General features: G+C 36.6%; 1 protein-coding gene across 1 annotated transcript in view; it reads right to left on the bottom strand.

The window, feature by feature from the left end:
• man1a2 (mannosidase, alpha, class 1A, member 2) overlaps positions 1-23,598 on the bottom strand; it is a 170,929-nt gene that overhangs the window by 25,587 nt on the left and 121,744 nt on the right. Inside the window, exons 7-9 of the mRNA XM_062061528.1 lie at positions 4,144-4,238; positions 3,951-4,074; positions 1,694-1,787 (exon numbers count right to left, since the gene is read on the bottom strand). Coding sequence (XP_061917512.1) covers positions 1,694-1,787; positions 3,951-4,074; positions 4,144-4,238 — 313 coding nt within the window. The remainder of the gene's footprint in view (positions 1-1,693; positions 1,788-3,950; positions 4,075-4,143; positions 4,239-23,598) is intronic.

Raw genomic sequence — 23,598 nt, 5'->3', positions numbered from 1 at the left:
AATTGTAACAATAAAACTTGGATAACTCCTTCACGCAATATGAGTATCATTAAGAGTAAAGTGTTTATATTCGAGTGGGCCCCGGTGGCCCTCTGTAGTGGAAAAGTTGGGCCCTGAGGTCGAAAAGGTTATAAACCTGCATGGTAGGCTCCAGGCTGCGAGGGGCTAGCAGCTACACAGCAGCTAAGCACACAATAGCGCACAAGCTATATACACACACGTAATAAGTATCCGTCATTTAACAATATTGACATTTGTCAATATAAGCAAATATCAAATATAGAATAGAAACAGATGTTTCTGTTGTATAGAACAAATGTGTCCGCATCATTCAACTGACCGTATTTTTCATAAACACATACATATATACAAACATAAATATAGCTATAAACACACAAATATAGCTATATACACACATATTTATACACACACACAAATATATACCTACATACACATATACCGTATTTTTCGGACTATAAGTCGCAGTTTTTTTCATAGTTTGGCCGGGGGTGCGACTTATACTCAGGAGCGACTTATATGTGAAATTATTAACACATTACCATAAAATATCAAATAATATTATTTAGCTCATTCACGTAAGAGACTAGACGTATAAGATTTCATGGGATTTAGCGATTAGGAGTGACAGATTGTTTGGTAAACGTATAGCATGTTCTATATGTTATAGTTATTTGAATGACTCTTACCATAATATGTTACCTTAACATACCAGGCACGTTCTCAGTTGGTTATTTATGCCTCATATAACGTACACTTATTCAGCCTGTTGTCCACTATTCTTTATTTATTTTAAATTGCCTTTCAAATGTATATTCTTGGTGTTGGGTTTTATCAAATAAATTTCCCCAAAAAATGCTACTTATACTCCAGTGCGACTTATATATGTTTTTTTCCTTCTTTATTATGCATTTTCAGCTGGTGCGACTTATACTCCGAAAAATACGGTATATTCGAGTGGGCCCCGGTGGCCCTCTGTAGTGGAAAAGTTGGGCCCTGAGGTCAAAAAGGTTATAAACCTGCATGGTAGGCTCCAGGCTGCGAGGGGCTAACAGCTACACAGCAGCTAAGCACACAATAGCGCACAAGCTATATACACACACGTAATAAGTATCCGTCATTGAACAATATTGACATTTGTCAATATAAGCAAATATCAAATATAGAATATAAAGTATCCAATAACAAATGTGTCCGCATCATTCAACTTACTGTGTCTAGCCTATCTTAAAGAATGATTGTGGCCACTAGGTGTCACAAAAAGAAATTATCAAGGCCCCGCTATCAGAAAAAAGTGTGTGTGTGGGGGGTTGTGCGCTGATACAAACGATGAGAGCGACAATAAACACACACTGTGCGTTGTTGGAGGTGCGGCACGAGAGGCGGTCTAATACGTTTGTCAAAAACACCGTTAACGAGAGGCGACATTGAGGGGAGAGAAAACAGAGTGTCGGCGCATGACGTTAATGTCCTTGGGCGGGCTGCCAAATAGTGATCAATACGCTGAGAGCAGCGTTTTGTCTCTCCTCCATCGTCCTACGCCTCCTCGCATTTGTGTTCATTAAGCACAATCAATCCTCCTCCTTGCTTCTCTCACGCGCTCTTTTCTTTCCGGATCGGACCAGAACGACCCGTGAGAAGGTGGGTGCTAGTAAGTGGAGAGAAATGTACTCACGTTGGCCCCAGCGGCCGGTGCGAGGGTTCAGGTAGTTGGGGTAGAGTCCGTTGGGACGGTCCATTTTGGCCAGCAGCTTTCGAATGTGCATCACCTGTGATTAAAAAGACGTTTACAAAAGTACAAATAAATAATAATAATAAACACATACTGTATGACTTAGGGATGGATACCCGATTCTGTACTTTTTCCGGCAACGACCGAATCCCTCCGATTCACGTAAAACGGACATTTGGCGATCACTCCAGCAGCACCAAGAGCAGACTCAGCCAAACTACCTCCAGGTAATGTTGCAATTTTCAATGCCAACAAAAAAATTGTCTAAAAAAAACCCACTCCACCGTAAGTAAGTAAAAATGCGCTAGCTTGATGCTAATATAAGTTGGTTTGGCTATTGACATCCTATTGATTAGCATTGGCGATTTTACATGGCGATTACAACACCTCCAAATTTGTTAATGAAAACTGCAACTAAGATACCCGTTACAATCAAACAGCTGGTGTGTAATAAGCACAATACTTACAGTATTAACACTTTTTAGGGCACAGCAAAAGACTAGACAGCAAAGATTGAACTGACTAGCCACCATTAACTAAATACTACTGCCATCTAACGTCTTGGACCTGTAAGTGTAATTGAGACTCAGAGATGTGATAATAAAACAATATACAACAAGTGGACTGCAGTTATTATAATCAGCTCATTTTCAAATGTTGCAATAAAAAATATTTTTTTCATAATTAAAAAACAGTTAACATTTATTAACACACATAAAAAAATTGGTATCGTTGAATACTGGTATCGATTCGCAGATACCGGGAATTGGTACCGTATCGGTTCAAATGTGAACTGTACCCATCTCTTCATTACAGTATGTTGCATAAAAATATATGAAAATATATATACATGTTTTATAACAGATTTTTGTATAGTTTAATTAAATCTATACTATATATATATATATATATATATATATATATATATATATATATATATATGTATATATATATATATATATATATATATATATATATATATATATATATATATATATATATATATATATATATATATATATATATACATATATATATATATATATATACTGTATACAGATTATATATATTTATGTATTTAAAGTTAAAGTTAAAGTTAAAGTACCAATGATTGTCACACACACACCAGGGGGTGAACAAGAGGATTGGTTAAAAAAAAAAAAAAAAAAAAAAAAAAAATTATTAAATCAACATAAACACAAGATACACTTACAATTAGTGCACCAATACAAAAAACCTCCCTCCCCCATTTACACTCATTCGCACAAAAGGGTTGTTTCTTTCTGTTATTAATATTTTTGGTTCCTACATTATATATCAATGTAGATCAATACAGTCTGCAGGGATACAGTCCGTAAGCACACATGATTGTATTTTTATATGACAAAAAAATAATGTTTTTTAATTTTAACCTCCCCCGGTCCGTGGGAAAAAATTTCAAGCGTTGACCGGTCCGCAGTTACAAAAAGGTTGGGGACCACTGTCTTAAAGCACCTCTTCCTGAGGGCGTTTCAGTGTTATAACTTCACCTTTATCTTTAGTTTTTAAGCCAAAATGCGTCCTTTCTCCCTTTTCTGTCTACACACTGTGTCTGCTTCTAAGTACTCCGTGATCGTGTGCCGCCGAACATGCTCCTCTGCTCGTAAACCAGCAATGTCACGACGTGACTTTGACGCGGGCGCAGGGGGGTGCGGGTCCGGTACGTTTCAGAGGCGTTATAGTACCGACAGTGATTCATTAGTATCGCGGTACTATACTAATACCGGTATACCGTACAACCCTAATATAAATATATGTATACATATATACAGATATATTTTTACATATATCCCTATATGTATACATATACAGTATGTGTCTATATGTATACACATAGACACATATACAGTGGGGCAAAAAAGTAATGGTGGCTGACTAAATACTTTTTTGCCCCACTGTATATATATATATATATATATATATATATATATATATATATATATATATATATATATATATATATATATATATATATATATATATATATATATATATATACACATATAATATAGACACATATGTATACATATGTGTGCATATAGACACGTCTATAGTTCACACACACACGCTAAACCACTGCTAAAGGCTAACAGCGCTAATGCCCCCTGCAGGCAAGTTGCAGTACTGCAGCCGAGCATAAGCCAAAAGATCCATGCAGTACCTTCTGATAGTAGGCGGGGTTTCCCGTCAGGTAGGTGAGGTGTACAAACTCCATGTGCAGCGTTCCGAACTCGGCCAGGATGCTGCTGCCGGCGGACGCCCAACCCCAATTACGCCCGACGCCGCTAAGTGGGAGGAAGTGAGGACGGATGTTATTGCCTGTCAATCGTGCGGCCGCTGACGGCGGCGCTCACCTCTTCAGGTTGACTATGGCCCAGGGGATTCCTGTGGGGGTGTTGAAGGCAGGGAGGAGCTTCTCGGCCAGCTGGACCGCCTTCAGCTTGAACATCTAAAGAAGAATGCAAACAAAGTAACGCATTAGTCCCAACACTGTGTATATATATATATATATATATATATATATATATATATACACATATTATATATATATATATATATATATATATATATATATATACATATTTTATATATATATATATATATATATATATATATACATATTTTATATATATATATATATATATATATATATATATATATATATATATATATATATATATATATATATATATACATATTATATATATATTTATTATATGTATGTATTACATGTATTTATTATTTATATATACATACATATGTATATAGTAATATATATATATACATATTATATATATATATATATATATATACATATTTTATATATATATATATATATACATATATATATATATATATATATATATATATACATATATACATATTATATATATTTATTATATGTATGTATTACATGTATTTATTATTTATATATACATACATATGTATATAGTAATATATATATTTACATATTATGTACAGATCATATATACTTATGTATATGTATGTGTATTTATTATATATATACAGTATATATATATATATATATATATATATATATATATACATAAATATACATATATATATATACACACATGTGTATATATATATACACAGTATATATATATATATATATATATATATATATATATATATATATATATATATATACACACACACACAGACAAATATACATGTAAACACACACATACATACATTAAATATATACACATAAATATACACATACATATATACAAACACAAATATAGATATATACACACATTTATACATACACACAAATATATATCTACATACATATACTGTATATATATATATAGACATACATATATGTATGCAGATCTTTCCCCCCACACCCGATTATTATTAGTTATGGAAAAATGTCTTTCAAAATGTGAACGGATCTTGAATCGAGCAGCGTCCTGACTTTGAAGGACAGCCATGTTTCAGCAGCAGAGCAAATAAAATGCTAATACGCGAGCAGATGTACCGAGGGTGGTCACATGTTTATGTGTACTTATCAGAGGGCAGGCGCCATAAAACCAGGAGATGATCTGCATCCTGTCCGTAGGCCGCAGCCAGACCATAAACAAATATTACCACACTTCATTGCGTGCTGAGGAAGCACGATGACCATTAACTTCCTCCCGTTGCGTCTGTGAGGGAGGGGGGACACACAAGCCCACATGGTTGGTTGTGCCATGATGCTTGCTGGGCTTGTTCTTCCGCAGCAAACTCATCCAAGCACGCTTTTATGGAGCTTGTTTTGTTAACTGGGAACAGAACGGCACCAAAGCAGATAATCATCTTGCTCGTCCATGCCCGGACAGAGAATTTAGACGTCCGACGAGCGGAGAGGAAGCAGATGGGTTGACATGGGACACAGACAACGGAGCAGCGCCCCCTGGTGGCATCGGTTTTGGGACGGAAAATCCATCCATCCATCCATTTTCTACCGCTTATTCCCTTCGGGGTCGCGGGGGGCACTGGAGCCTATCTCAGCTACAATCGGGCGGAAGGCGGGGTACACCCTGGACAAGTCGCCACCTCATCGCAGGGCCAACACAGATAGACAGACAACATTCACACTCACATTCACACACTAGGGCCAATTTAGTGTTGCCAATCAACCTATCCCCAGGTGCATGTCTTTGGAGGTGGGAGGAAGCCGGAGTACTGTGGCGCTAATTTTGTTGACTAAAAATGTTATCGTCCACAGTGTTTATGGTCAAAAATAAGGGAAAATAGTCAAAAATACATACCCGAAATTACATCACTTAGCCCAGACCTGGGAAAATTAAGGCACGGGGGCCCCATGCGGCCCGTTGAGCTTTTCAATATGGCCCGCTGGACATTCCCAAATAATTTTTTTTATCTTTAAGATGGAAACTGTAGCTGCCATTATGATGGACAGTGATGTTTTCAAATTACCGTGAGTCTTGAACTATACAAAGAACTATACAAAGTACTATACAAAGTAGAGATTATTGGCCGATAATGTCGGCAGGCCGATATTATCGGCCGATAAATGCTTTAAAATGTAATATCGGAAATTATCGTTATCGTTTTTTTTATTATCGTTATTTAAAAAAATTTTTTTTTTATTATATCAACATAAAAAACACAAGATACACTTACAATTAGTACACTAACCCAAAAAACCTCTCTCCCCCATTCACACTCATTCACACAAAAGGGTTGTTTCTTTCTGTTATTAATATTTCTGGTTCCTACATTATATATCAATATAGATCAATACAGTCTGCAAGGGATACAGTCCGTAAGCACACATGACTGTGCGTGCTGCTGGTCCACTAATAGTACTAACCCTTTAACAGTTAATTTTACTAATTTTCATTAATTACTGGTTTCTATGTAACTGTTTTTATATTGTTTTACTTTCTTTTTTATTCAAGAAAATGTTTTTAATTTATTTATCTTATTAATTTAAAAAAAAAGGACCTTATCTTCACCATACCTGGTTGTCCAAATTAGGCATAATAATGTGTTAATTCCACGACTGTAGATACCGGTATCGGTTGATATCGGTATCGGTTGATATCAGTATCAGTTGATATTGGTATCGGTAATTAAAGAGTTGGACAATATCGGAATATCGGCAAAAAGCCATTATCGGACATCCCTAATACAAAGTATTTCAAAGGTTGGAATCTGCGCTTTTGCATGATATACTAGTTACTATGGTAATCTAAGTCATAGCAGCTCAGACGAGGCACCAAGCAGTGTGGGTGTGGAGCGTTTCCACAGAGTGTTTCCAGAGCGGCCAGCCTGAAATGCGGGTGTCAGGGACAGACGCGGAAGGAGATTTTTACAGCAAAGTTCTAAAGCTTAGTGATATATCAGATATATGAGATTGTAGGTGTTTGGTTGTTTTTTTTACCCTTCGCGTTCATATTTCTCTGTTTGTTGCATTTTTGTTGTGACATTCATATGCTGTCAATATTCAGTGTTTTATCGTTCATAGTTAATATTGTAGATCCCACACTCTTTATTTTCATGAACATTCTGGGTGTTTCATTCAGTAAAAAAATTTAGGTTTTTAAGGCCATCTGTCATAACGTTTTTAGCATTCAATCAGACATTATTGTGAGGTTTTGTATTAGTGTTCCTAAAAATCAGATATACAGGCCCCCCAGACACACTCAAAATAATTGGCCAGGCCTGACTTAGCCCCTTTCGGGGTCTCGTTTGCCGGGTTACTGCTGGTTCTTACGCTTTTAAGGCCTTGTCCTGGGACTGCTGAAGGGGCTCCGGAACCCCGAGGACACCTGACGGCCCCGGCCCGGTGGCCAGTTTTAAGGCAACATGGTCAAAAACTATTACATCACTTAGCCCCTTTCGGGGTCTCGTTTTCCGGCGTGATAGCAGTTTTTCATTATATTTCTGTAACTATAATCATCCTATTTTGCTGACTATAAGCCGCTACTTTTTTCCTACGCTTTAAACTCTGCGGCTTATAAAACGGTGCAGCTAATTTGTTTTTTCTTCTTCGCTGACGGCCATAAGGTTTTGTGCTCAATAGTTTTCACTAAACACAAGCAGAGGGCTGAATAGGTCTGCTATTGTTTGCGCTACGGCGCCATCTTTTGGATGAGTTCGCTCACTGCAGGTGCTGCGGGTTTAGTTTAGTCAGTCTTTTGACGAAAATGTCTTGATTTGAGTCATCTAAATTGATTTTGTTTTAGTCGACTAAAATTACAGTACATTTTGTCTACTAAAACAAAGTATAAGGCAGTACTCCCGCCAGCCCACAGGGGGTGACAGGGAGGCATGTGTCACAACGGAGCATCAGTGGGGTGAGTAGAAGAAGTCTACTCATTCAAACCAAAAACGGCACTATCACCAATGAAAAAAATCTAAATACTGCGAATCGCGAAACTAGTGTGCATAAAGTTATTTATTTTATTTGGTATTAAAATTGCTGACTGCGTGATGTGTTATGTATTCGTGGTCGTAACTCTCTGGCGATCAAAGCTCGTTTGATACATGTAGTGCTGAATTTGACCGGAAGAGGGCGATAACGCTACACCTTAGGTTTAATTGTGTGCAATGTTTGCTGTGGATGTTATTTAATTCTATTGTGGGTAAACATCTGTAGTTTATTGTGTGAACGTATTCACACTAAACCTATTTATGTAAAATACACTTTTGTAATGTTTATTTTATGTTTATATTTTCAGTCTTACAAACCTAAATGAGGTAAGAGTGTAAAGAAATACAACTGATGAAGGAAAACAATTCAAAAGAAGGAACATCAATCCTCAACAAAACTTCTGGATCTTCTGTTTCTTTATGCTGTTAACTATCTGTCTCGCTGCACACGGACTCAAGTAGCGAGGGCAGAATAATAGATTTATTGACAGTTCATTGTGGAAGCTGATGTGTTTACTTTGCAATGAAATAAACGCGGTGGGACTCCCTGACCAAACATCCACATTTTAATGTCCGGCCCCCGAGCCCTTGGACTCTTGGAACTGCGGCCCTCTTCATTATATATTGACTGGACCTGGTATAAAGGATAAGGTAGCTTTTATTAAGGTTATTGCCGAGTTTTAGTTCAGGGAAAATAGGTCGTTGACGATAGCTTGGACAAACATTTTTATCAAAAAAAAAATTGCAATTCTTATTTGTAAGATTCTTAATTGATAAAAAATCAAACGTCGATTTTCACAGAAACTTTTTTTTTTTTTTTTTTAATCTGTCCTGTTCAGCCACTTTATTAAATGTTTGGGCAGAATTTTATTCAACAAAACCGCTTTTCTTTTAAGTAATTCAGACATTTATCACAGGTGTTTATCTATTTTATGGAGGAACCTGGTTAATCAAAAAATTGGCACTCAATGTTATTAAAACGTATTGATTTTGAAATGAGAATCTTTTGAACCGAGAATCAATTCTGAATCGAATCATTACCCCCAAGAATTAAATCGAGCCCTAATTTTTAGTCAATAAAATTAACACTAACCCGTTGTAAATATGTCCTAATATGTTTATATGTGCTTTGTTCGCGTTCTGTTTTCCTGGTCTCAAACTGAGTCTCCTCCACAGGAGCTTAGTTTGGGAATGGCTTTTTTATCCTCCTCCGCCCATGTTTACCTTTTCTTCCTCCCTTCCTGGTCCGTCTACCCCTGTCTACTGTATGTCTGCTCTTGGACAGGTTGTACTGAAAACACATACTTTTAAAGCACAATGGTAATTAAGTTCCATTCCTTTCCATTCAATCGTCGTGAACAAGATTAGTTGGAGGTTCAGTTGCGGAAACCAGCGCTTTGTAAATTGCGCTTTGAAAGCGGAATCAAAGATGTCACAGTAATCTGCTGGGAGGATGAAAAACATGTTTCTGAAAGCGGCAAAGAATGGGGCTGTTCCACACAAGGGATGTCAGCTGAGAGGTGTGACGCCCAGATTACACAGCGGCTGATGACAAACAACAGCGTTTGTCCATACTATAGAGCAGGGGTGTCAAACTCGTTTTCATTGAGTGCCACATCGCAGTTATGGTTGCCTTCAGAGGGACGTTTTTAACAATGAGTAATATATGAATATACATGTATATATATTAGTGTTGTCCCGATACCAATATTTTAGTAGCGGTACCAAAATGTATTTTGATACTTTTCGGTACTTTTCTAAATAAGGGGGACCACAAAAAATTGCATTATTGGCTTTATTTCAACAAAAAATCTTACGGTACATTAAACATATGTTTCTTATTGCAATCGAAGAACAATTTTGTTCTTAAATAAAATAGTGAACATACTGGACAACTTGTCTTTTAGTAGTAAGTAAGCAAACAAAGGCTCCTAATTAGTCTGCTGACGTATGCAGTAACATATTGTGTCATTTACCATTCTATTATTTTGTCAAAATTATAAAGAACAAGCTGTAAAAATGTATTATTAATCTACTTGTTCATTTACTGTTAATATCTGCCTATTGTCCGTTTCAACATGTTCTATCTACACGTCTGTTAAAATGTAATAATCACTTATTCTTCTGTTGTTTGATACTTAACATTAGTTTTGGATGATACCACAAATTTAGGTTCGATCCGATACCAAGTAGTTACAGGATCATACATTGGTCATATTCAATGTCCTTAATGTGTCCAGGGACGTATTTACTGACTTTATAAACATAATATGAATTTTTAAAAAAGGGAAAAAGATTTTGTGAAGATAAAAAATAACGATGTAATCATAGTAGTATCGACTAGATACGCTATTGTACTTATTATCATTACAGTGGATGTCAGGTGTAGATCCACCCATTGCATTTGTTCAGGGTGCTAGCTTGCTGTTAGCGGTTAGCTATCGTATCCTCCTACGATGTGTAATGAGGCATGTTTAGCTATACTTACAGATACTTGTAAGAAACATACTTTATTAGTCGCCATGGAGACAAGGATAAGTGATTTAGAAGTAGCTAAAACACTGCCGACTGCGGATGGACGTTCGCCGCTAGCCATGTCTTAAAGCACCTCTTCCTGAGGGCGTTTAAGTGTTATAACTTCACCTTCATTGTTAGTTCTTAGGCCAAAGTGCGTCTGTTCTCCCTTTTCTGTCTACACACAGTGTCTGCTTGTAAGTACTCTGTGATTGTGCGCTGCCGAACATGCACCTTTGCTCGCAAAACCAGCAATTTCCCGGGAACCGGTACTTTTCAAACAGAGTGTATTACCGTTTTTGATTCATTAGTACCGCGATACTATACCAGTGCCAGTATACTGTACCACCCTAATATATATAATACATTAACAATATATTTTTATACATAAGCTGCAAAAAAAATATTACAATTTTACTTTAAAAACTGGCAGCTCAGTCACTAGAATTTTACAGTAAAAGCAGGGATTTTTCTTACAGCATATAAAAAAATTGAATAAATGGAATGGAATGGAAAAACAATACCACTGTTTTAGCAGTAACATTCAAGCAACAGAGCTGGCAGGTTGTTTTTTTTTACCTTAAAATCTTGTTTTAATGTTTTAGTGTCTTACTGTACACGGAAAAAAACAGTACCAAAGTTGATTTTACGGTAAAAAACGCAATCGGCGGAATTTAACCGTAAAATCTGTTGTCTACAATTTGATTGATAATTTGTTTTGAAATCATAAGTCAAGCAGATGTATAAGTACAGTATTTATCTTTATTTTAACAAAAAATATGTTTGGAATACATGATAATATAATATTTCAATTTTGATAATATTGAATTTTAAAAGATATGCAATTGCATGCAGTACATTATTTTTAATATCAAAAGGGAAAGAACAAATATATTTAGTAAGAAAAGATTAAGCATTTTATTAACGCATATTATTTCCAGGATTTCGCGGGCCACATAAAATAATGTGGCGGACCAAATTTGGCCCCCGGGCCTTGAGTTTGACACCTGTGCTATAGAGGAACTCAATGCATCCAATAAAACAATCACCCCAAGAAAACCTCGGGGGAGTTGCAGTAGCTTGAAAATAAACATTTTTCAAACATAACATGTTTATATTTATAATCTAACAAGAGCCCGATTGTAGCTGAGATAGGCTCCAGCGCCCCCCGCGACCCCGAAGGGAATAAGCGGTAGAAAATGGATGGATGGATGAAGAGGGAAGACAATATGGAGTGAGCAGAAAACAAATTATTTTGGGAGGGTAATAGAAGCCCCAATGTTCTAGTTTCTGCACGGTGCCAGACTGAGAAAAAACATAAAGAAGAATCCATATCTTCTTATTTGAATACTCCTGTGATTGAACCAATAAAGGGGAACTTCACTTTTAATGTTGCCTATTATTCATGATCCCTATGAAAGACAAGAACACATGTGTTTTTCTTTTTTTTTTTGCATTCTAAATCGTAAATAAAGGCTAACAAAAGTCCAGGTAGAGGGAGCCGCTCTACTCCATCAAGGTTTTATATACACGCTGTAAGTATATATGTCATGCAGTAACATTCATAACAACATGTAATATTTACATATTTTGATCATTTTAAGGGTGAATTCACAGACGCATCACAACGTTCACTTTCTCCTTTAACAACATTACTAATCATGAAAGACTTCATGACAGATTACAAGGACTATCGTATTTTTTGGACTATATATATATGTATATAAGCCGCCCCCACTATTAAAAATAAATTAAATTAAATTTAAAAAAATTAAAGCCCCCCAAATATTAGCCGCACCGCAGATATATTCCGTTGTGAAATTAGTTATTTACACAGAAATATTGTGTAAACGTTTATTTACACACCTTAATTTTAATTCCAAACAGTGTAACACGGCAGTAAAACATATGAATATATATATATATATACAGTCGTGCTCATAAGTTTACATACCCTGGGAGAATTTATGATTTCTTGGCCATTCTTCAGAGAATATGAATGATAACACAAAAACCTTTCTTCCACTCATGCTTAATGGTTGTGTGAAGCTATTTGTTGGCAAACAACTGTGTTTACTCTTTTTAAATCAAAATGACCCTGATCAAAAGTTTACATACCCCAGTGACTTTGATCTGATAACATGCACAAAAGTTGACACAAACAGGTTTGAATGGCTAATCAAGGTTCCAATCCTCACCTGTGACATGTTTGTTTGTAATTAATGTGTGTTTATAAAAGGTCAGTGAGTTTCTGAGCATCTGACAGACCATTGCATCTTTCATCCAGTGCTGCACAGATGTTTCTGGATTCTGAGTCATGGGGAAGGCAAAAGAATTGTCAAAGGATCTGCGAGAAAAGGTAATTGAACTGCATAAAACAGGAAAGGGGTATAAAAAGATATCCAAGGAATTGAGAATGCCAATCAGCAGTGTTCAAACGCTGATTAAGAAGTAGAAAATGAGGGATTTAGGTAGACCAGCAAATATTTCAGCCACAACTGCCAGGAAAATTGTTTGAGATGCAAAGAAAAATCCACAAATAACTTATAATAATAATACAGGACTCCCTGAAAAATTGTGGTGTGGCTGTTTCAAGATGCACAATAAGGAGGCGCTTGAAGAAAATGGGCTGCATGGTCGAGTCGCCAGAAGAAAGCCATTTTTGCGCAAATGTCAAAGTATCCCGCTTACATTATGCCAAACAGCACAGAGACAAGCCTCAAAACTTCTGGAACAAAGTAATTTGGAGTGATGGCTTTCTTCCGTTTTACTGCTGTGTAACACTGTTTGGAATTAATTAAGGTATGTAAATAAACCTTTACAAAATATTTCTGTGTAAATAACTAATTTCACAACGGAATATATATTCGGCTTATAGGGCAATTTTTTTTAACCCAATGTAGCCCCCGAGTCAAAAAGTTTGGGGACCCCTAAGCTAAACAAACTCAATAACTCCACGGTGACGTTTTGGTGAATTTAGCGAGGAATTTATGAAACTGAAACAATATAAAAAGAATGCCAGTGTAAGTTAATAATACTAACACAGACACTCGTAAACATGTTAACATATTATCTAATGCTAATATGGATGAAAACACACCTACAGACATCACACATTGTTTTAGTTATATTGTAAAACTTACCAACGTTGCTTGGAGTAATGAATGAAGAATCCATACGAGTAGGAAGGCTATGGACGGCTAAACGACGGAAGTGCACTTCCAGCTGAAATCTCAGTCTAAACAGAAGGGCTATGCGGCACATGCAGTGAGCGAACACCTCCAAAAGATGGCGCCATAGCACAAACAATAACACACTTGTTTTTTTAAACATTCACATTATGGCCTTCAACTGAGAAAACCCCACAAATTAGCCACACCGTTTTATAAAAGCAAGACAAAAACAGCGGCTTTTAGTCCGTAATTTACAGTATGTTGCTAACAATGTAACAGCAAGGATTACATAATCTCCTGGCAGAGGTAACAACCTTCTTGGCAGGGGAAAGCGCACGCACACATGTGCACAGAGAGTAATGGGTCCCACTAAAGGGATTAAGGACTAGACTGTAAAATGTGTTAAATGGCTGCGTGGTAAAGAAGGCCCCCGAGGGCCCGCAGGAGAGACAGGATTAATTCAGTAACGCATGTCGTCTTCGTACTCAGTCACGCCACTCGCCAGCCATTGTTCGCTACTTAACGAGCGGCGCTCTGTCGTCCGCGGCGTGACAATCAGCCAGAAACCCGCAACAAACGAGGCTGAATGTACGACTTTGCTCCTCCAGACCATCTTTAGTCCATGTTGGCCAAGCGACTGAAAGGAGAAGAAATGTGGGTCATCCTGGAGAAAGAGGACCGGGATGGCGATGGACGGCGCCAGCAGCTCGTCAACGCGTTGACTAATTCATGGCGAGCACACGCTGCCTTCCTTCCTCGCGTTACATCAGAAGGACGTTCTCTTCTCCTGTCGGTCAATTATGTGTTCTGCTTCAAGGACCTCCTTACCAACATCAGGCGGTATGACAAATGTTGTCATTATTCTTCACCCACTGTTGACAATAATTACATTCTCATCCACCAAGCTTCATATCTTAGGAAGCTTTTGGTGGTGTTTCTTTTTGTAATTATAAATATCTCAAGTTCCCGACTATAAGCCGCTACTTTTTTTCCTACGCTTTGAACCCTGCGGTTAATTTGTTTTTTTTCTTCGCTGACGGCCATAATGTTTTGTGTTCAATATTTTTCATAAAACACAGGCAGAGGACTGAAAAGGTGTGTTATTGTTTGTGCTATGGCGCCATCTTTTGGACGAGTTCGCTCATTGCAGGTGCTGCGGGTTGAAAATGTACTTTCTGTTTTAATGCCTTGCACCGAAAGCAAAACCGACAAGAGCGTTCTACTTGTATGGATACTTTATTCATCCCTCCAAGCAGCGTTTGCAAGTTTTACAATATAACTAAAACAATTCTGACTTACTAAAGCGTCCCATGTGTGATGTCTGTAGGAGTGTTTTCATGCCGAGTGAATGTCTACTATAGTGTTTCCTGCTGTTTAAAGCTTTGAACCGGAAGTACAAGTGCCGTTACGTCTTTTAGCCGTCCATAGCGTTTGTACTCGTATGGATTCTTTTTTGCATGCATATTTGTACGTGCTATAAACGTACAAGGTAGATGTTAAAAAGCGGTGTGGCTAATTTGTGGATTTTTCTCCGCTGACGGCCATAATGCGAATGTTTTTTTAAAAAAAAAACAAGCAAAAAGGGGTGTTATTGTTTGTGCTATGGCGCCATCTTTTGGACGAGATTGCTCACTGCATGTGCTGCATAGCCCTTCTGTTAAGACTGAGATTTAATGTGGAAGTGCCGTTCCGGCTAGCCATCAAGAGCGTTCTACTCCTATGGATTCTTCATTCATTACTCCAAGCAACGTTTGTAAGTTTTACAAAACAACTAAAATAATGTGTGATGCCTGTAGGTGTGTCTTCATGCATATTTGTACATGATCGTAATGTAATCAAGCTAGCGTTCATAGCATTAGCTAATATGCTAACATTTTACAAGTATCTGTGTTAGTATTATCAACTTACAACAGCATTCTTTTTGTATTGTTTCAGTTTCACAAATTCCTCAGTAAATTCACCGTGAAGTTATTGAGTCTGTTCAGCTAGTGGGTCCATGACGATGACTTCTGTTTTGTTTCATCATCAGTTTTACTGCCGTGTTACAGACACCGTTTAGAAACAATTAAGGCACAGTATATAAATAAACATCTACAAAATATTTCGTACAACTATATAACTGCGCCTTATAGTCTGGTGTGGCTAATATATGGAAAAACATATTATTTTCCAAAATTTGGCAAGTGCAACTTACATGATTGGCACAAATATCAGGTCTCTAATGGCTATGCTGATGTTAAATGGCAGACATTTTTAAGAAATGATCGTACTAACATGACGCTACTACCGAGAAAGTATCGGGGCGGACGCAGGTCTGAAGCAAAGAAAGACCAGCAGGAGAGTTTTTTTGAAGGAAGTAGTGTGTAACTGCGAATCATCAAGCTGGTGGCTTTTTACTGCTAACGCGCACATTTTCGATAGCTAACATTAGCATTTTGTTTTGAGCATCAAAAGTCACGTACTAGTCTAGTAGGAATAGGGCCGAAAATCCTTCCTCGTCTTTGATCTCACCCCAGCAGGTGAAAGCCGGGGCAACGTTGATTCTGACTGTCCTTTTATCCGGGTAGCCTCTGTTTTTCTTTCCTGTCTCTTCAGACAAAACTTTTCGTTTCTTTGGTTGATTTGGAGCTTCTGCCATGATAGCAGTAATTGGACGTAGGCGTTCTTCTTATTCTTTTAGTTTCGCGTTTTCTTACGTTTTTTTAACAAATGGGGAAGGAAAAAGTGACCTATGCCGCAAAGCAGGGGTGGCCACACTTTTTCTGCAGGCGAGCTACTTTTCAATTGACCGGTAAAATGTAATATTACACAAACTTAGTCATTGTGAAAAATATCGACAAGTGTCATACAAATGTGTTCTGTTAAATCTTCTCGTTATATCTTTTTGCTTTGAAGAATGTTACTGTGAGAAAGTTGCAAACAGCCCCTTTAAGCGCCAAAATTTTGACTAATGTGGTGAAGCTGTATTTTAAATTGCACTTTAATTTTATTGACAGTTACATATTATTATTTATTATAGCTTAAGTAAGAAATTCTTAGTTAGAATTTATTTATTTTAGCACTTATGAGTACCTTCTGAAGCAGGAAGTTTGATTCTTATTAACTTTGTAAACAGCCTGACATAAGCCTTGATAATAATCGTGATTAATGCACGCTTTCATATCATTTACAAGGTTTATTTTGTAAAACTAGGTAGGTTAGCAGGGTTTCTGCAGGCACCAACACATCTAATTGAATGCTTTTTAATGCCTTTTGAATGCAACTTTAAACACATTGAATGCTACAGATGGTTATTATATGTAGTCATAAGCATACAATTGTCTGTATGGACAAAACTGTAAGCATTTGACAATGGTAATGTTGAACAGTTGAACAATTTACATTAACTGTGGCTAAATTAAGCAATCATGTAAAGGCAAGTACAGTAGTTTTCGGACTATAAGTCGCAGTTTTTTTCATAGTTTGGCCGGGGGTGCGACTTATACTCAGGAGCGACTTATGTGTGAAATTATTAACACATTACCGTAAAATATCAAATAATATTATTTAGCTCATTCACGTAAGAGACTAGACGTATAAGATTTCATGGGATTTAGCGATTAGGAGTGACAGATTGTTTGGTAAACGTAAAGCATGTTCTATATGTTATAGTTATTTGAATGACTCTTACCATAATATGTTACGTTAGCATACCAGGCACGTTCTCAGTTGGTTATTTATGCGTCAAATAACGTACACTTATTCAGCCTGTTGTTCACTATTCTTTATTTATTATTATTCATTTTAAATTGCCTTTCAAATGTCTATTCTTGGTGTTGGGTTTTATCAAATAAATTTCCCCCAAAAATGCGACTTATACCAGTGCGACTTATATATGTTTTTTTCCTTCTTTATTATGCATTTTCGGCCGGTGCGACTTATACTCCGGAGCGACTTATACTACGGAGCGACTTATACTCCGAAAAATACGGTAACTAGGGCTGTGAATCTTTGGGCACCAAACGATTAGATTCGATTAATTTCAATTTTGGGTGTAACAACTCGATTCTCGATTGACAATCTATATACTTTTTTTTTAATAACATTGGATGCCAGTTTTATGATTAACTACATTCCTCCATAAAAATAGAGAACTATCCAACACTTCTCTTTTCTAAAGTTAATCTGTACAGCAGATATAAATCATCTACATCAAATATATGATTTGTCTTAGTGGCTGGACAGGACAGATTTAAAAAAAAATAAAAATAAAAAATAAAAAATCTATACATTTTTTTTTATCATTTAAGAATCGCAACTAATTTAGAAATCTATTTTTTTTACACCCCTACATACTTTAAAAAACTATTCAAATTTTTCTTTACTGTAGTGGTTTTTACCGTTGTAATTAGAAGTTTTACAAATTAATTATGCTAAATAGGTCAACAAAACAACATTTTTTGTTTGCAAAAAATGCACTTAAATAAAAATTTAACATCTTGAAGTGAAATTATATTGGAAAACCTGCATCTGTTGCTTTGTTTTGTTGCCTTTTTTACTTCCATTTGCAATTGTATAAAACTTTTTAATGCTGCTAGACATCGTATTTAATGCTTTTTAATACAATTTAGGGCCTTAAATTTTACAAAATCCATTTAAATACTTTTAATGATTTTTAATGACCCTTGGAAACCCTGGTGAGTTATAATTATTGAATTTGACTAAAACCAAGAGTAAGATTACTACCATATCTTCCAGACTAAAGAGCGCACCGGGATATAGGCCGCACCCACAACATTTTAGAAGCAAAGAAGTATTTTTGCATGTATTAGCCGCACCAGACTATAAGCCGCAGACATATACGTTGTGAAATTAGTTATTTACAGAAATATTTTGTAAATGTTTATTTATATAACTTAATTGTTTCCAAACAGTGTCTGTAACACGTCAGTAAAACGGCTGATGAAACAAAACAGAAGTCATCGTCATGGACCCACTAGCTGTGGAAGTTAGCTCTCCAATCAGCTAAACGGACAACTCCACGGTAACATTTTGGTGAATTTACTGAGGAATTTGTGAAACTGAAACAATACAAAAAGAATGCCATTGTAAGTTAATAATACTAACATAGACACTCGTAAACATGTTAGCATATTAGCTAATGCTAATAACGCTCGCTTGATTACATTCTGATGGCACGTACAAATATGCATGAAAACACTCCTACAGACATCACACATGGGACGGTTTACTGAGTATGCGCTGTTTTAGTTATATTGTAAAACTTACAAACGTCGCTTGGAGTGATGAACAAAGAATCCATACGAGTAGCAACGCTATGGACGCTTATTTCCGGTTTATGGCCTCAAAACAGGAAGTGGTTTTTCAACCCGCGATACCTGCAGTGAACAAACTTGTCCAAAAGATGGTGCCATAGCACAAACAATAACACATCCTTTCAGTCCTCTGCGTGAGTTTAATAAAAACTATTGAAAACAAAACATAATGAGCATTAGCGGGGGAAAAAAATCTACACAAATCTACAAATTAGCCGTCTTATAAGCCACAGGGTTCAACATCTAGGAAAAAAGTAGCGGCTTTGAGTCAGGAATTTACGGTAATTCAGTGTTAATATTTGAGTGGGACCCGGGCCCCTTTACTAGTGGAAAAGGGTGAAGAACCGTCGGTGTATATCACGCAACCCTACATCCATCCATCCATCTACAGCAGGGGTGTCAAACTCAAATACAGAGTGGGCCAAAATTTAAAAATGAACAAAGCCGCGGGCCAAGGTTGAACAAATTAACCTTTAACGTACTCTACGAGCTATCGTCACGTCCGCTTTTCATCCATTCTAACATCGTTCAGACCCAGTCACAAGATATGTGCGGCTTCTGTATGCACACACGAGCGAATGCAACGCATACTTCATCAACAGCGATACAGGTTACATTGAGGGTGCCAGTATAAAAAACTTTAACACTGTTAGAAATATACGCCACACTGTGAACCCACACCAAACAAGAATGACAAACACATTTCGGGAGAACATCCGCACCGTAACACAACATAAACACAACAGAACAAATACCCAGAATCCTTTGCCCCACTAACTCTTCCGGGACGTTACAAAATACACCCCCGCTACCACCAAACCTCCCCCCCCCACACACACACCTTGTAGCGTTCCGGAAGAGTTAGTGCTGCAAAGGGTTCTGGTTTGGTGTGGATACACAGTGTGGCGTATATTTCTAACAGTGTTAAAGTTTTTTATTCGGCTACCCTCAGTGTAACCTGTATCGCTGTTAAAGAAGTATGCGTTGCATTCTAATGTGTGTGCGTGTAGAAGCCGTACATGTTATGTGACTGGGCCAGCACTCGTTGGGCTGGCTGGCTGGCTGGCTGTAGTTTGGAAGACTCCCGGGAGGATCAGCGGGCCAGCTTTAGTGTTAATTTGATATTGCCTCAAGGGCCAAGTGAAATTACACGGCGGGCCAAATTTGGCCCGCGGGCCAGTTTGACACCCATGATCTACAGGGATGTTGAGGCGAGACACCGATGCTTGACGTCTTAAGTGTGTGACAGAAGAGGAGGGCGAGTTAAACGCTGAAGGATATTGAGCAGCAGCGTGTCGTCAGCAGGATGAGCTCAACTGTGCATCAAAGTGGCAGCAAGCAGGGTGGTGATGCTTATGGAGAGATAGAAATATGGGGCGTCTAGATGGGGAAGCTTCATCTCACAACTCTTGGTACTGAGGAAATAAAAGGGACGCTAACACGGCGCCATTTCACAGCTGTCCTCCACCCGTCTCACCTGGAGATGTTCTCCATCTCTCACTGACAACATCTTCTGTTTCTCACCGTCATCATCTCCTTCCTGACGCTCTTCCCACATGGCTTTGTTATGGACGTTCACCTGTGTCTTTATTAGCAAAGCCTTTTTTTTGACACAGACTATATGCAACTGAATCATTTGCGTTTGAATTTTGGAAACTGCATCTTTTTTACATCAAATTAAGCTGACTATTTCATTAAAAAAAGTTGTTTTTTTTTTGTTTTTTTTAAATGTGTGTTTTAAAATTGTGTAAAAAAAATCATAAAAAATCAGTGTCAAATAATTCAGTGAATAAAAAATCAGTGACAAATAATTCAGTGTAAAAAAATATTTATATAAAAGTTCAGTGTAAAATAATTTAGTGTATAAAAATTCAGTGTAAAAGAATTTGGTGTAAAATAATTCAGTGTAAAAATTAATTGTATAAAAATTAAGGGTAAAATAATTCAGTGTGTAAAAATTCAGTGTAAAAGAATTCAATGTATAAAAAATCAGTGTAAAATAATTCAGTGTATAAAAAAATCAGCGTAAAATAATTCAGTGTATACAAATTAATTGTATAAAAATTAATTGTATAAAAATTCAGTGTAAAAGAAATTCAATGTTTAAAAATTCAGTGTACGAAAATTCAGTGTAAAAGAATTCAGTGTTTAAAAAAATCAGTGTAAAAGAATTCACTGTATTATAATATCAGTGTGTAGAAAATTAAGTGTATAAAAAAATTAGTGTAGAAAATTGAGTGTAAAGAAAAATCTAATGTATAAAAAATAATTGTAAACAAATTCAGTGTATAAAATTTTAGAGTGAAAAAAATCAGTGTAAAATTATTAAAAGTTTAGTGTATAAAGGTTTAGTGTAAAAAAAATTCAGTGTATACAAATTCAGTGTAAAAAAATTCAATGTATAAAAATTCAGTGTTTAAAAATGCTGTGTATACAATTTTAGAGTAAAACAATTAAGTGTAAAATTATTCAGTGTATAAAAGTTCAGTGTAAAAAAAAATTCAGTGTCGAAAAAATTTGCTGCTTCAAAAAGCAAGACTCACTTCTGGTAAATAAGACAGAAGCAATCGATCCTGTCTCAGAAGCAGCCAATGAGGGGTCAAGTTTGAAGTCACGTGACACGGGTCTTGCAAAACAGCATAAAAATGGCAGTTCACTGGGCTACCTGGGCATTATACAACATAATTAACATTTCAATTGATATTTTCAAACTATAGAAATTATTCCAATGGTTAGAATCTGACATACTGACGATTTTGAATAACTGAATTTTGAAACACACATTTTGCTAACAATGTTTTTTTTTTAAATGAAATGGTCAGTATAATTTGATGCAAAAAAAAAAATTAGTGTCAAAAAATTGAGAGGCAAATGAACATCCATATTTGCTCTTCCATGCAGCGTCCATGCCGACCTCGCTAATAACGTCATTTTCATTCCGTTCCATCTCCCCGGCTTGTAACAAACTTTTGGTTTTTCCTTCAAACTGAGGATATTGGAGCATTTTGGCGATGGAAACAGCAAAGAATAGCTTTTGCTGTGCGGAACCGTAGTGCTTGGTGGAACAAAGGACGGAGCAAGCGCCTTTCGCAGCCTCATCAAGGCCTGCCAGCAGACATCACATGGGTGATTTTTGTCTTTGTGTCCCCTGATGAAGGAGTTATTGTTGTGGTGCTGAAGACATCCGGTGTGCTGCACTACCTGCTGTTTATCACCTCACCAGCAAAATGCGATTCCATCAGTTTCCAGCCGCAGCCTTCCACATCCTTTCCCCCCCCCGCTACCCGCTGCTTCTATTTTTACTCATGCGGGCTCTGAGGGATGGCGAGCGTGACGTGAATGGAAGGTGGAACGGTGGAGACGGCGCTAAGTGGAGCTTCGGTTGATGTCCGTCTCGCATGTGACGTGATGATAATCGCTTAGGGCTGGGCGATACGGCTGATAACTGTATAAGTGTTTTGCATCGATCGATATCGATAACTATTGATATTTGTTATGACCTATCGAAAATACAAATCAGGAGACAAATATCTTCCTCTGATTATAACGTCCTCAGCTATCAAGGCAGAAAGGAAATGTTAAAAAGTGTTAAAAACAAACAATGTAAACAAAATATTAAAATCACATTGAAAACTTAACAAGAAGCCCTTAAAATTAAAGAATATGTAAGAAATGCTTCATAAAGTGTAAAAAAATAGTGCAGTGTGAAAATGTAAACATAGAGAAACCTGAGAAGTATTTTCAGCAGGTTTAGTGGCAGCTGTGCTCTAAAGAGTGAGCGCGGTATTAGCGGTGTTGGTGGGGGACCAGCGCAATGCATAATTTACTAGGGGTGAACAAAATAATTGATTCACATCTGAAGCGCGATTCTTATTCAAAAGGATTCCAAATCGATTCATAATTTTCACAAATAGATTTTTTTGAAAAAGTATATATATATATATATATATATATATATATATATATATATATATATATATATATATATATATATATATATATATATATATATATATATATATATATATATAAAAATATATATATATATATATATACACACTACCGTTCAAAAGTTTGGGGTCACATTGAAATGTCCTTATTTTTGAAGGAAAAGCACTGTACTTTTCAATGAAGATAACTTTAAACTAGTCTTAACTTTAAAGAAATACACTCTATACATTGCTAATGTGGTAAATGACTATTCTAGCTGCAAATGTCTGGTTTTTGGTGCAATATCTACATAAGTGTATAGAGGCCCATTTCCAGCAACTATCACTCCAGTGTTCTAATGGTACAATGTGTTTGCTCATTGGCTCAGAAGGCTAATTGATGATTAGAAAACGCTTGTGCAATCATGTTCACACATCTGAAAACAGTTTAGCTTGTTACAGAAGCT

Source organism: Entelurus aequoreus, linkage group LG10, assembly GCF_033978785.1.
Source record: "Entelurus aequoreus isolate RoL-2023_Sb linkage group LG10, RoL_Eaeq_v1.1, whole genome shotgun sequence".
In the NCBI taxonomy this organism is placed as follows: Eukaryota; Metazoa; Chordata; class Actinopteri; order Syngnathiformes; family Syngnathidae; genus Entelurus; species Entelurus aequoreus.
The sequence above is the reverse complement of the archived record's forward strand: the minus strand, read 5'-3'. Positions and strand labels throughout refer to the sequence as shown.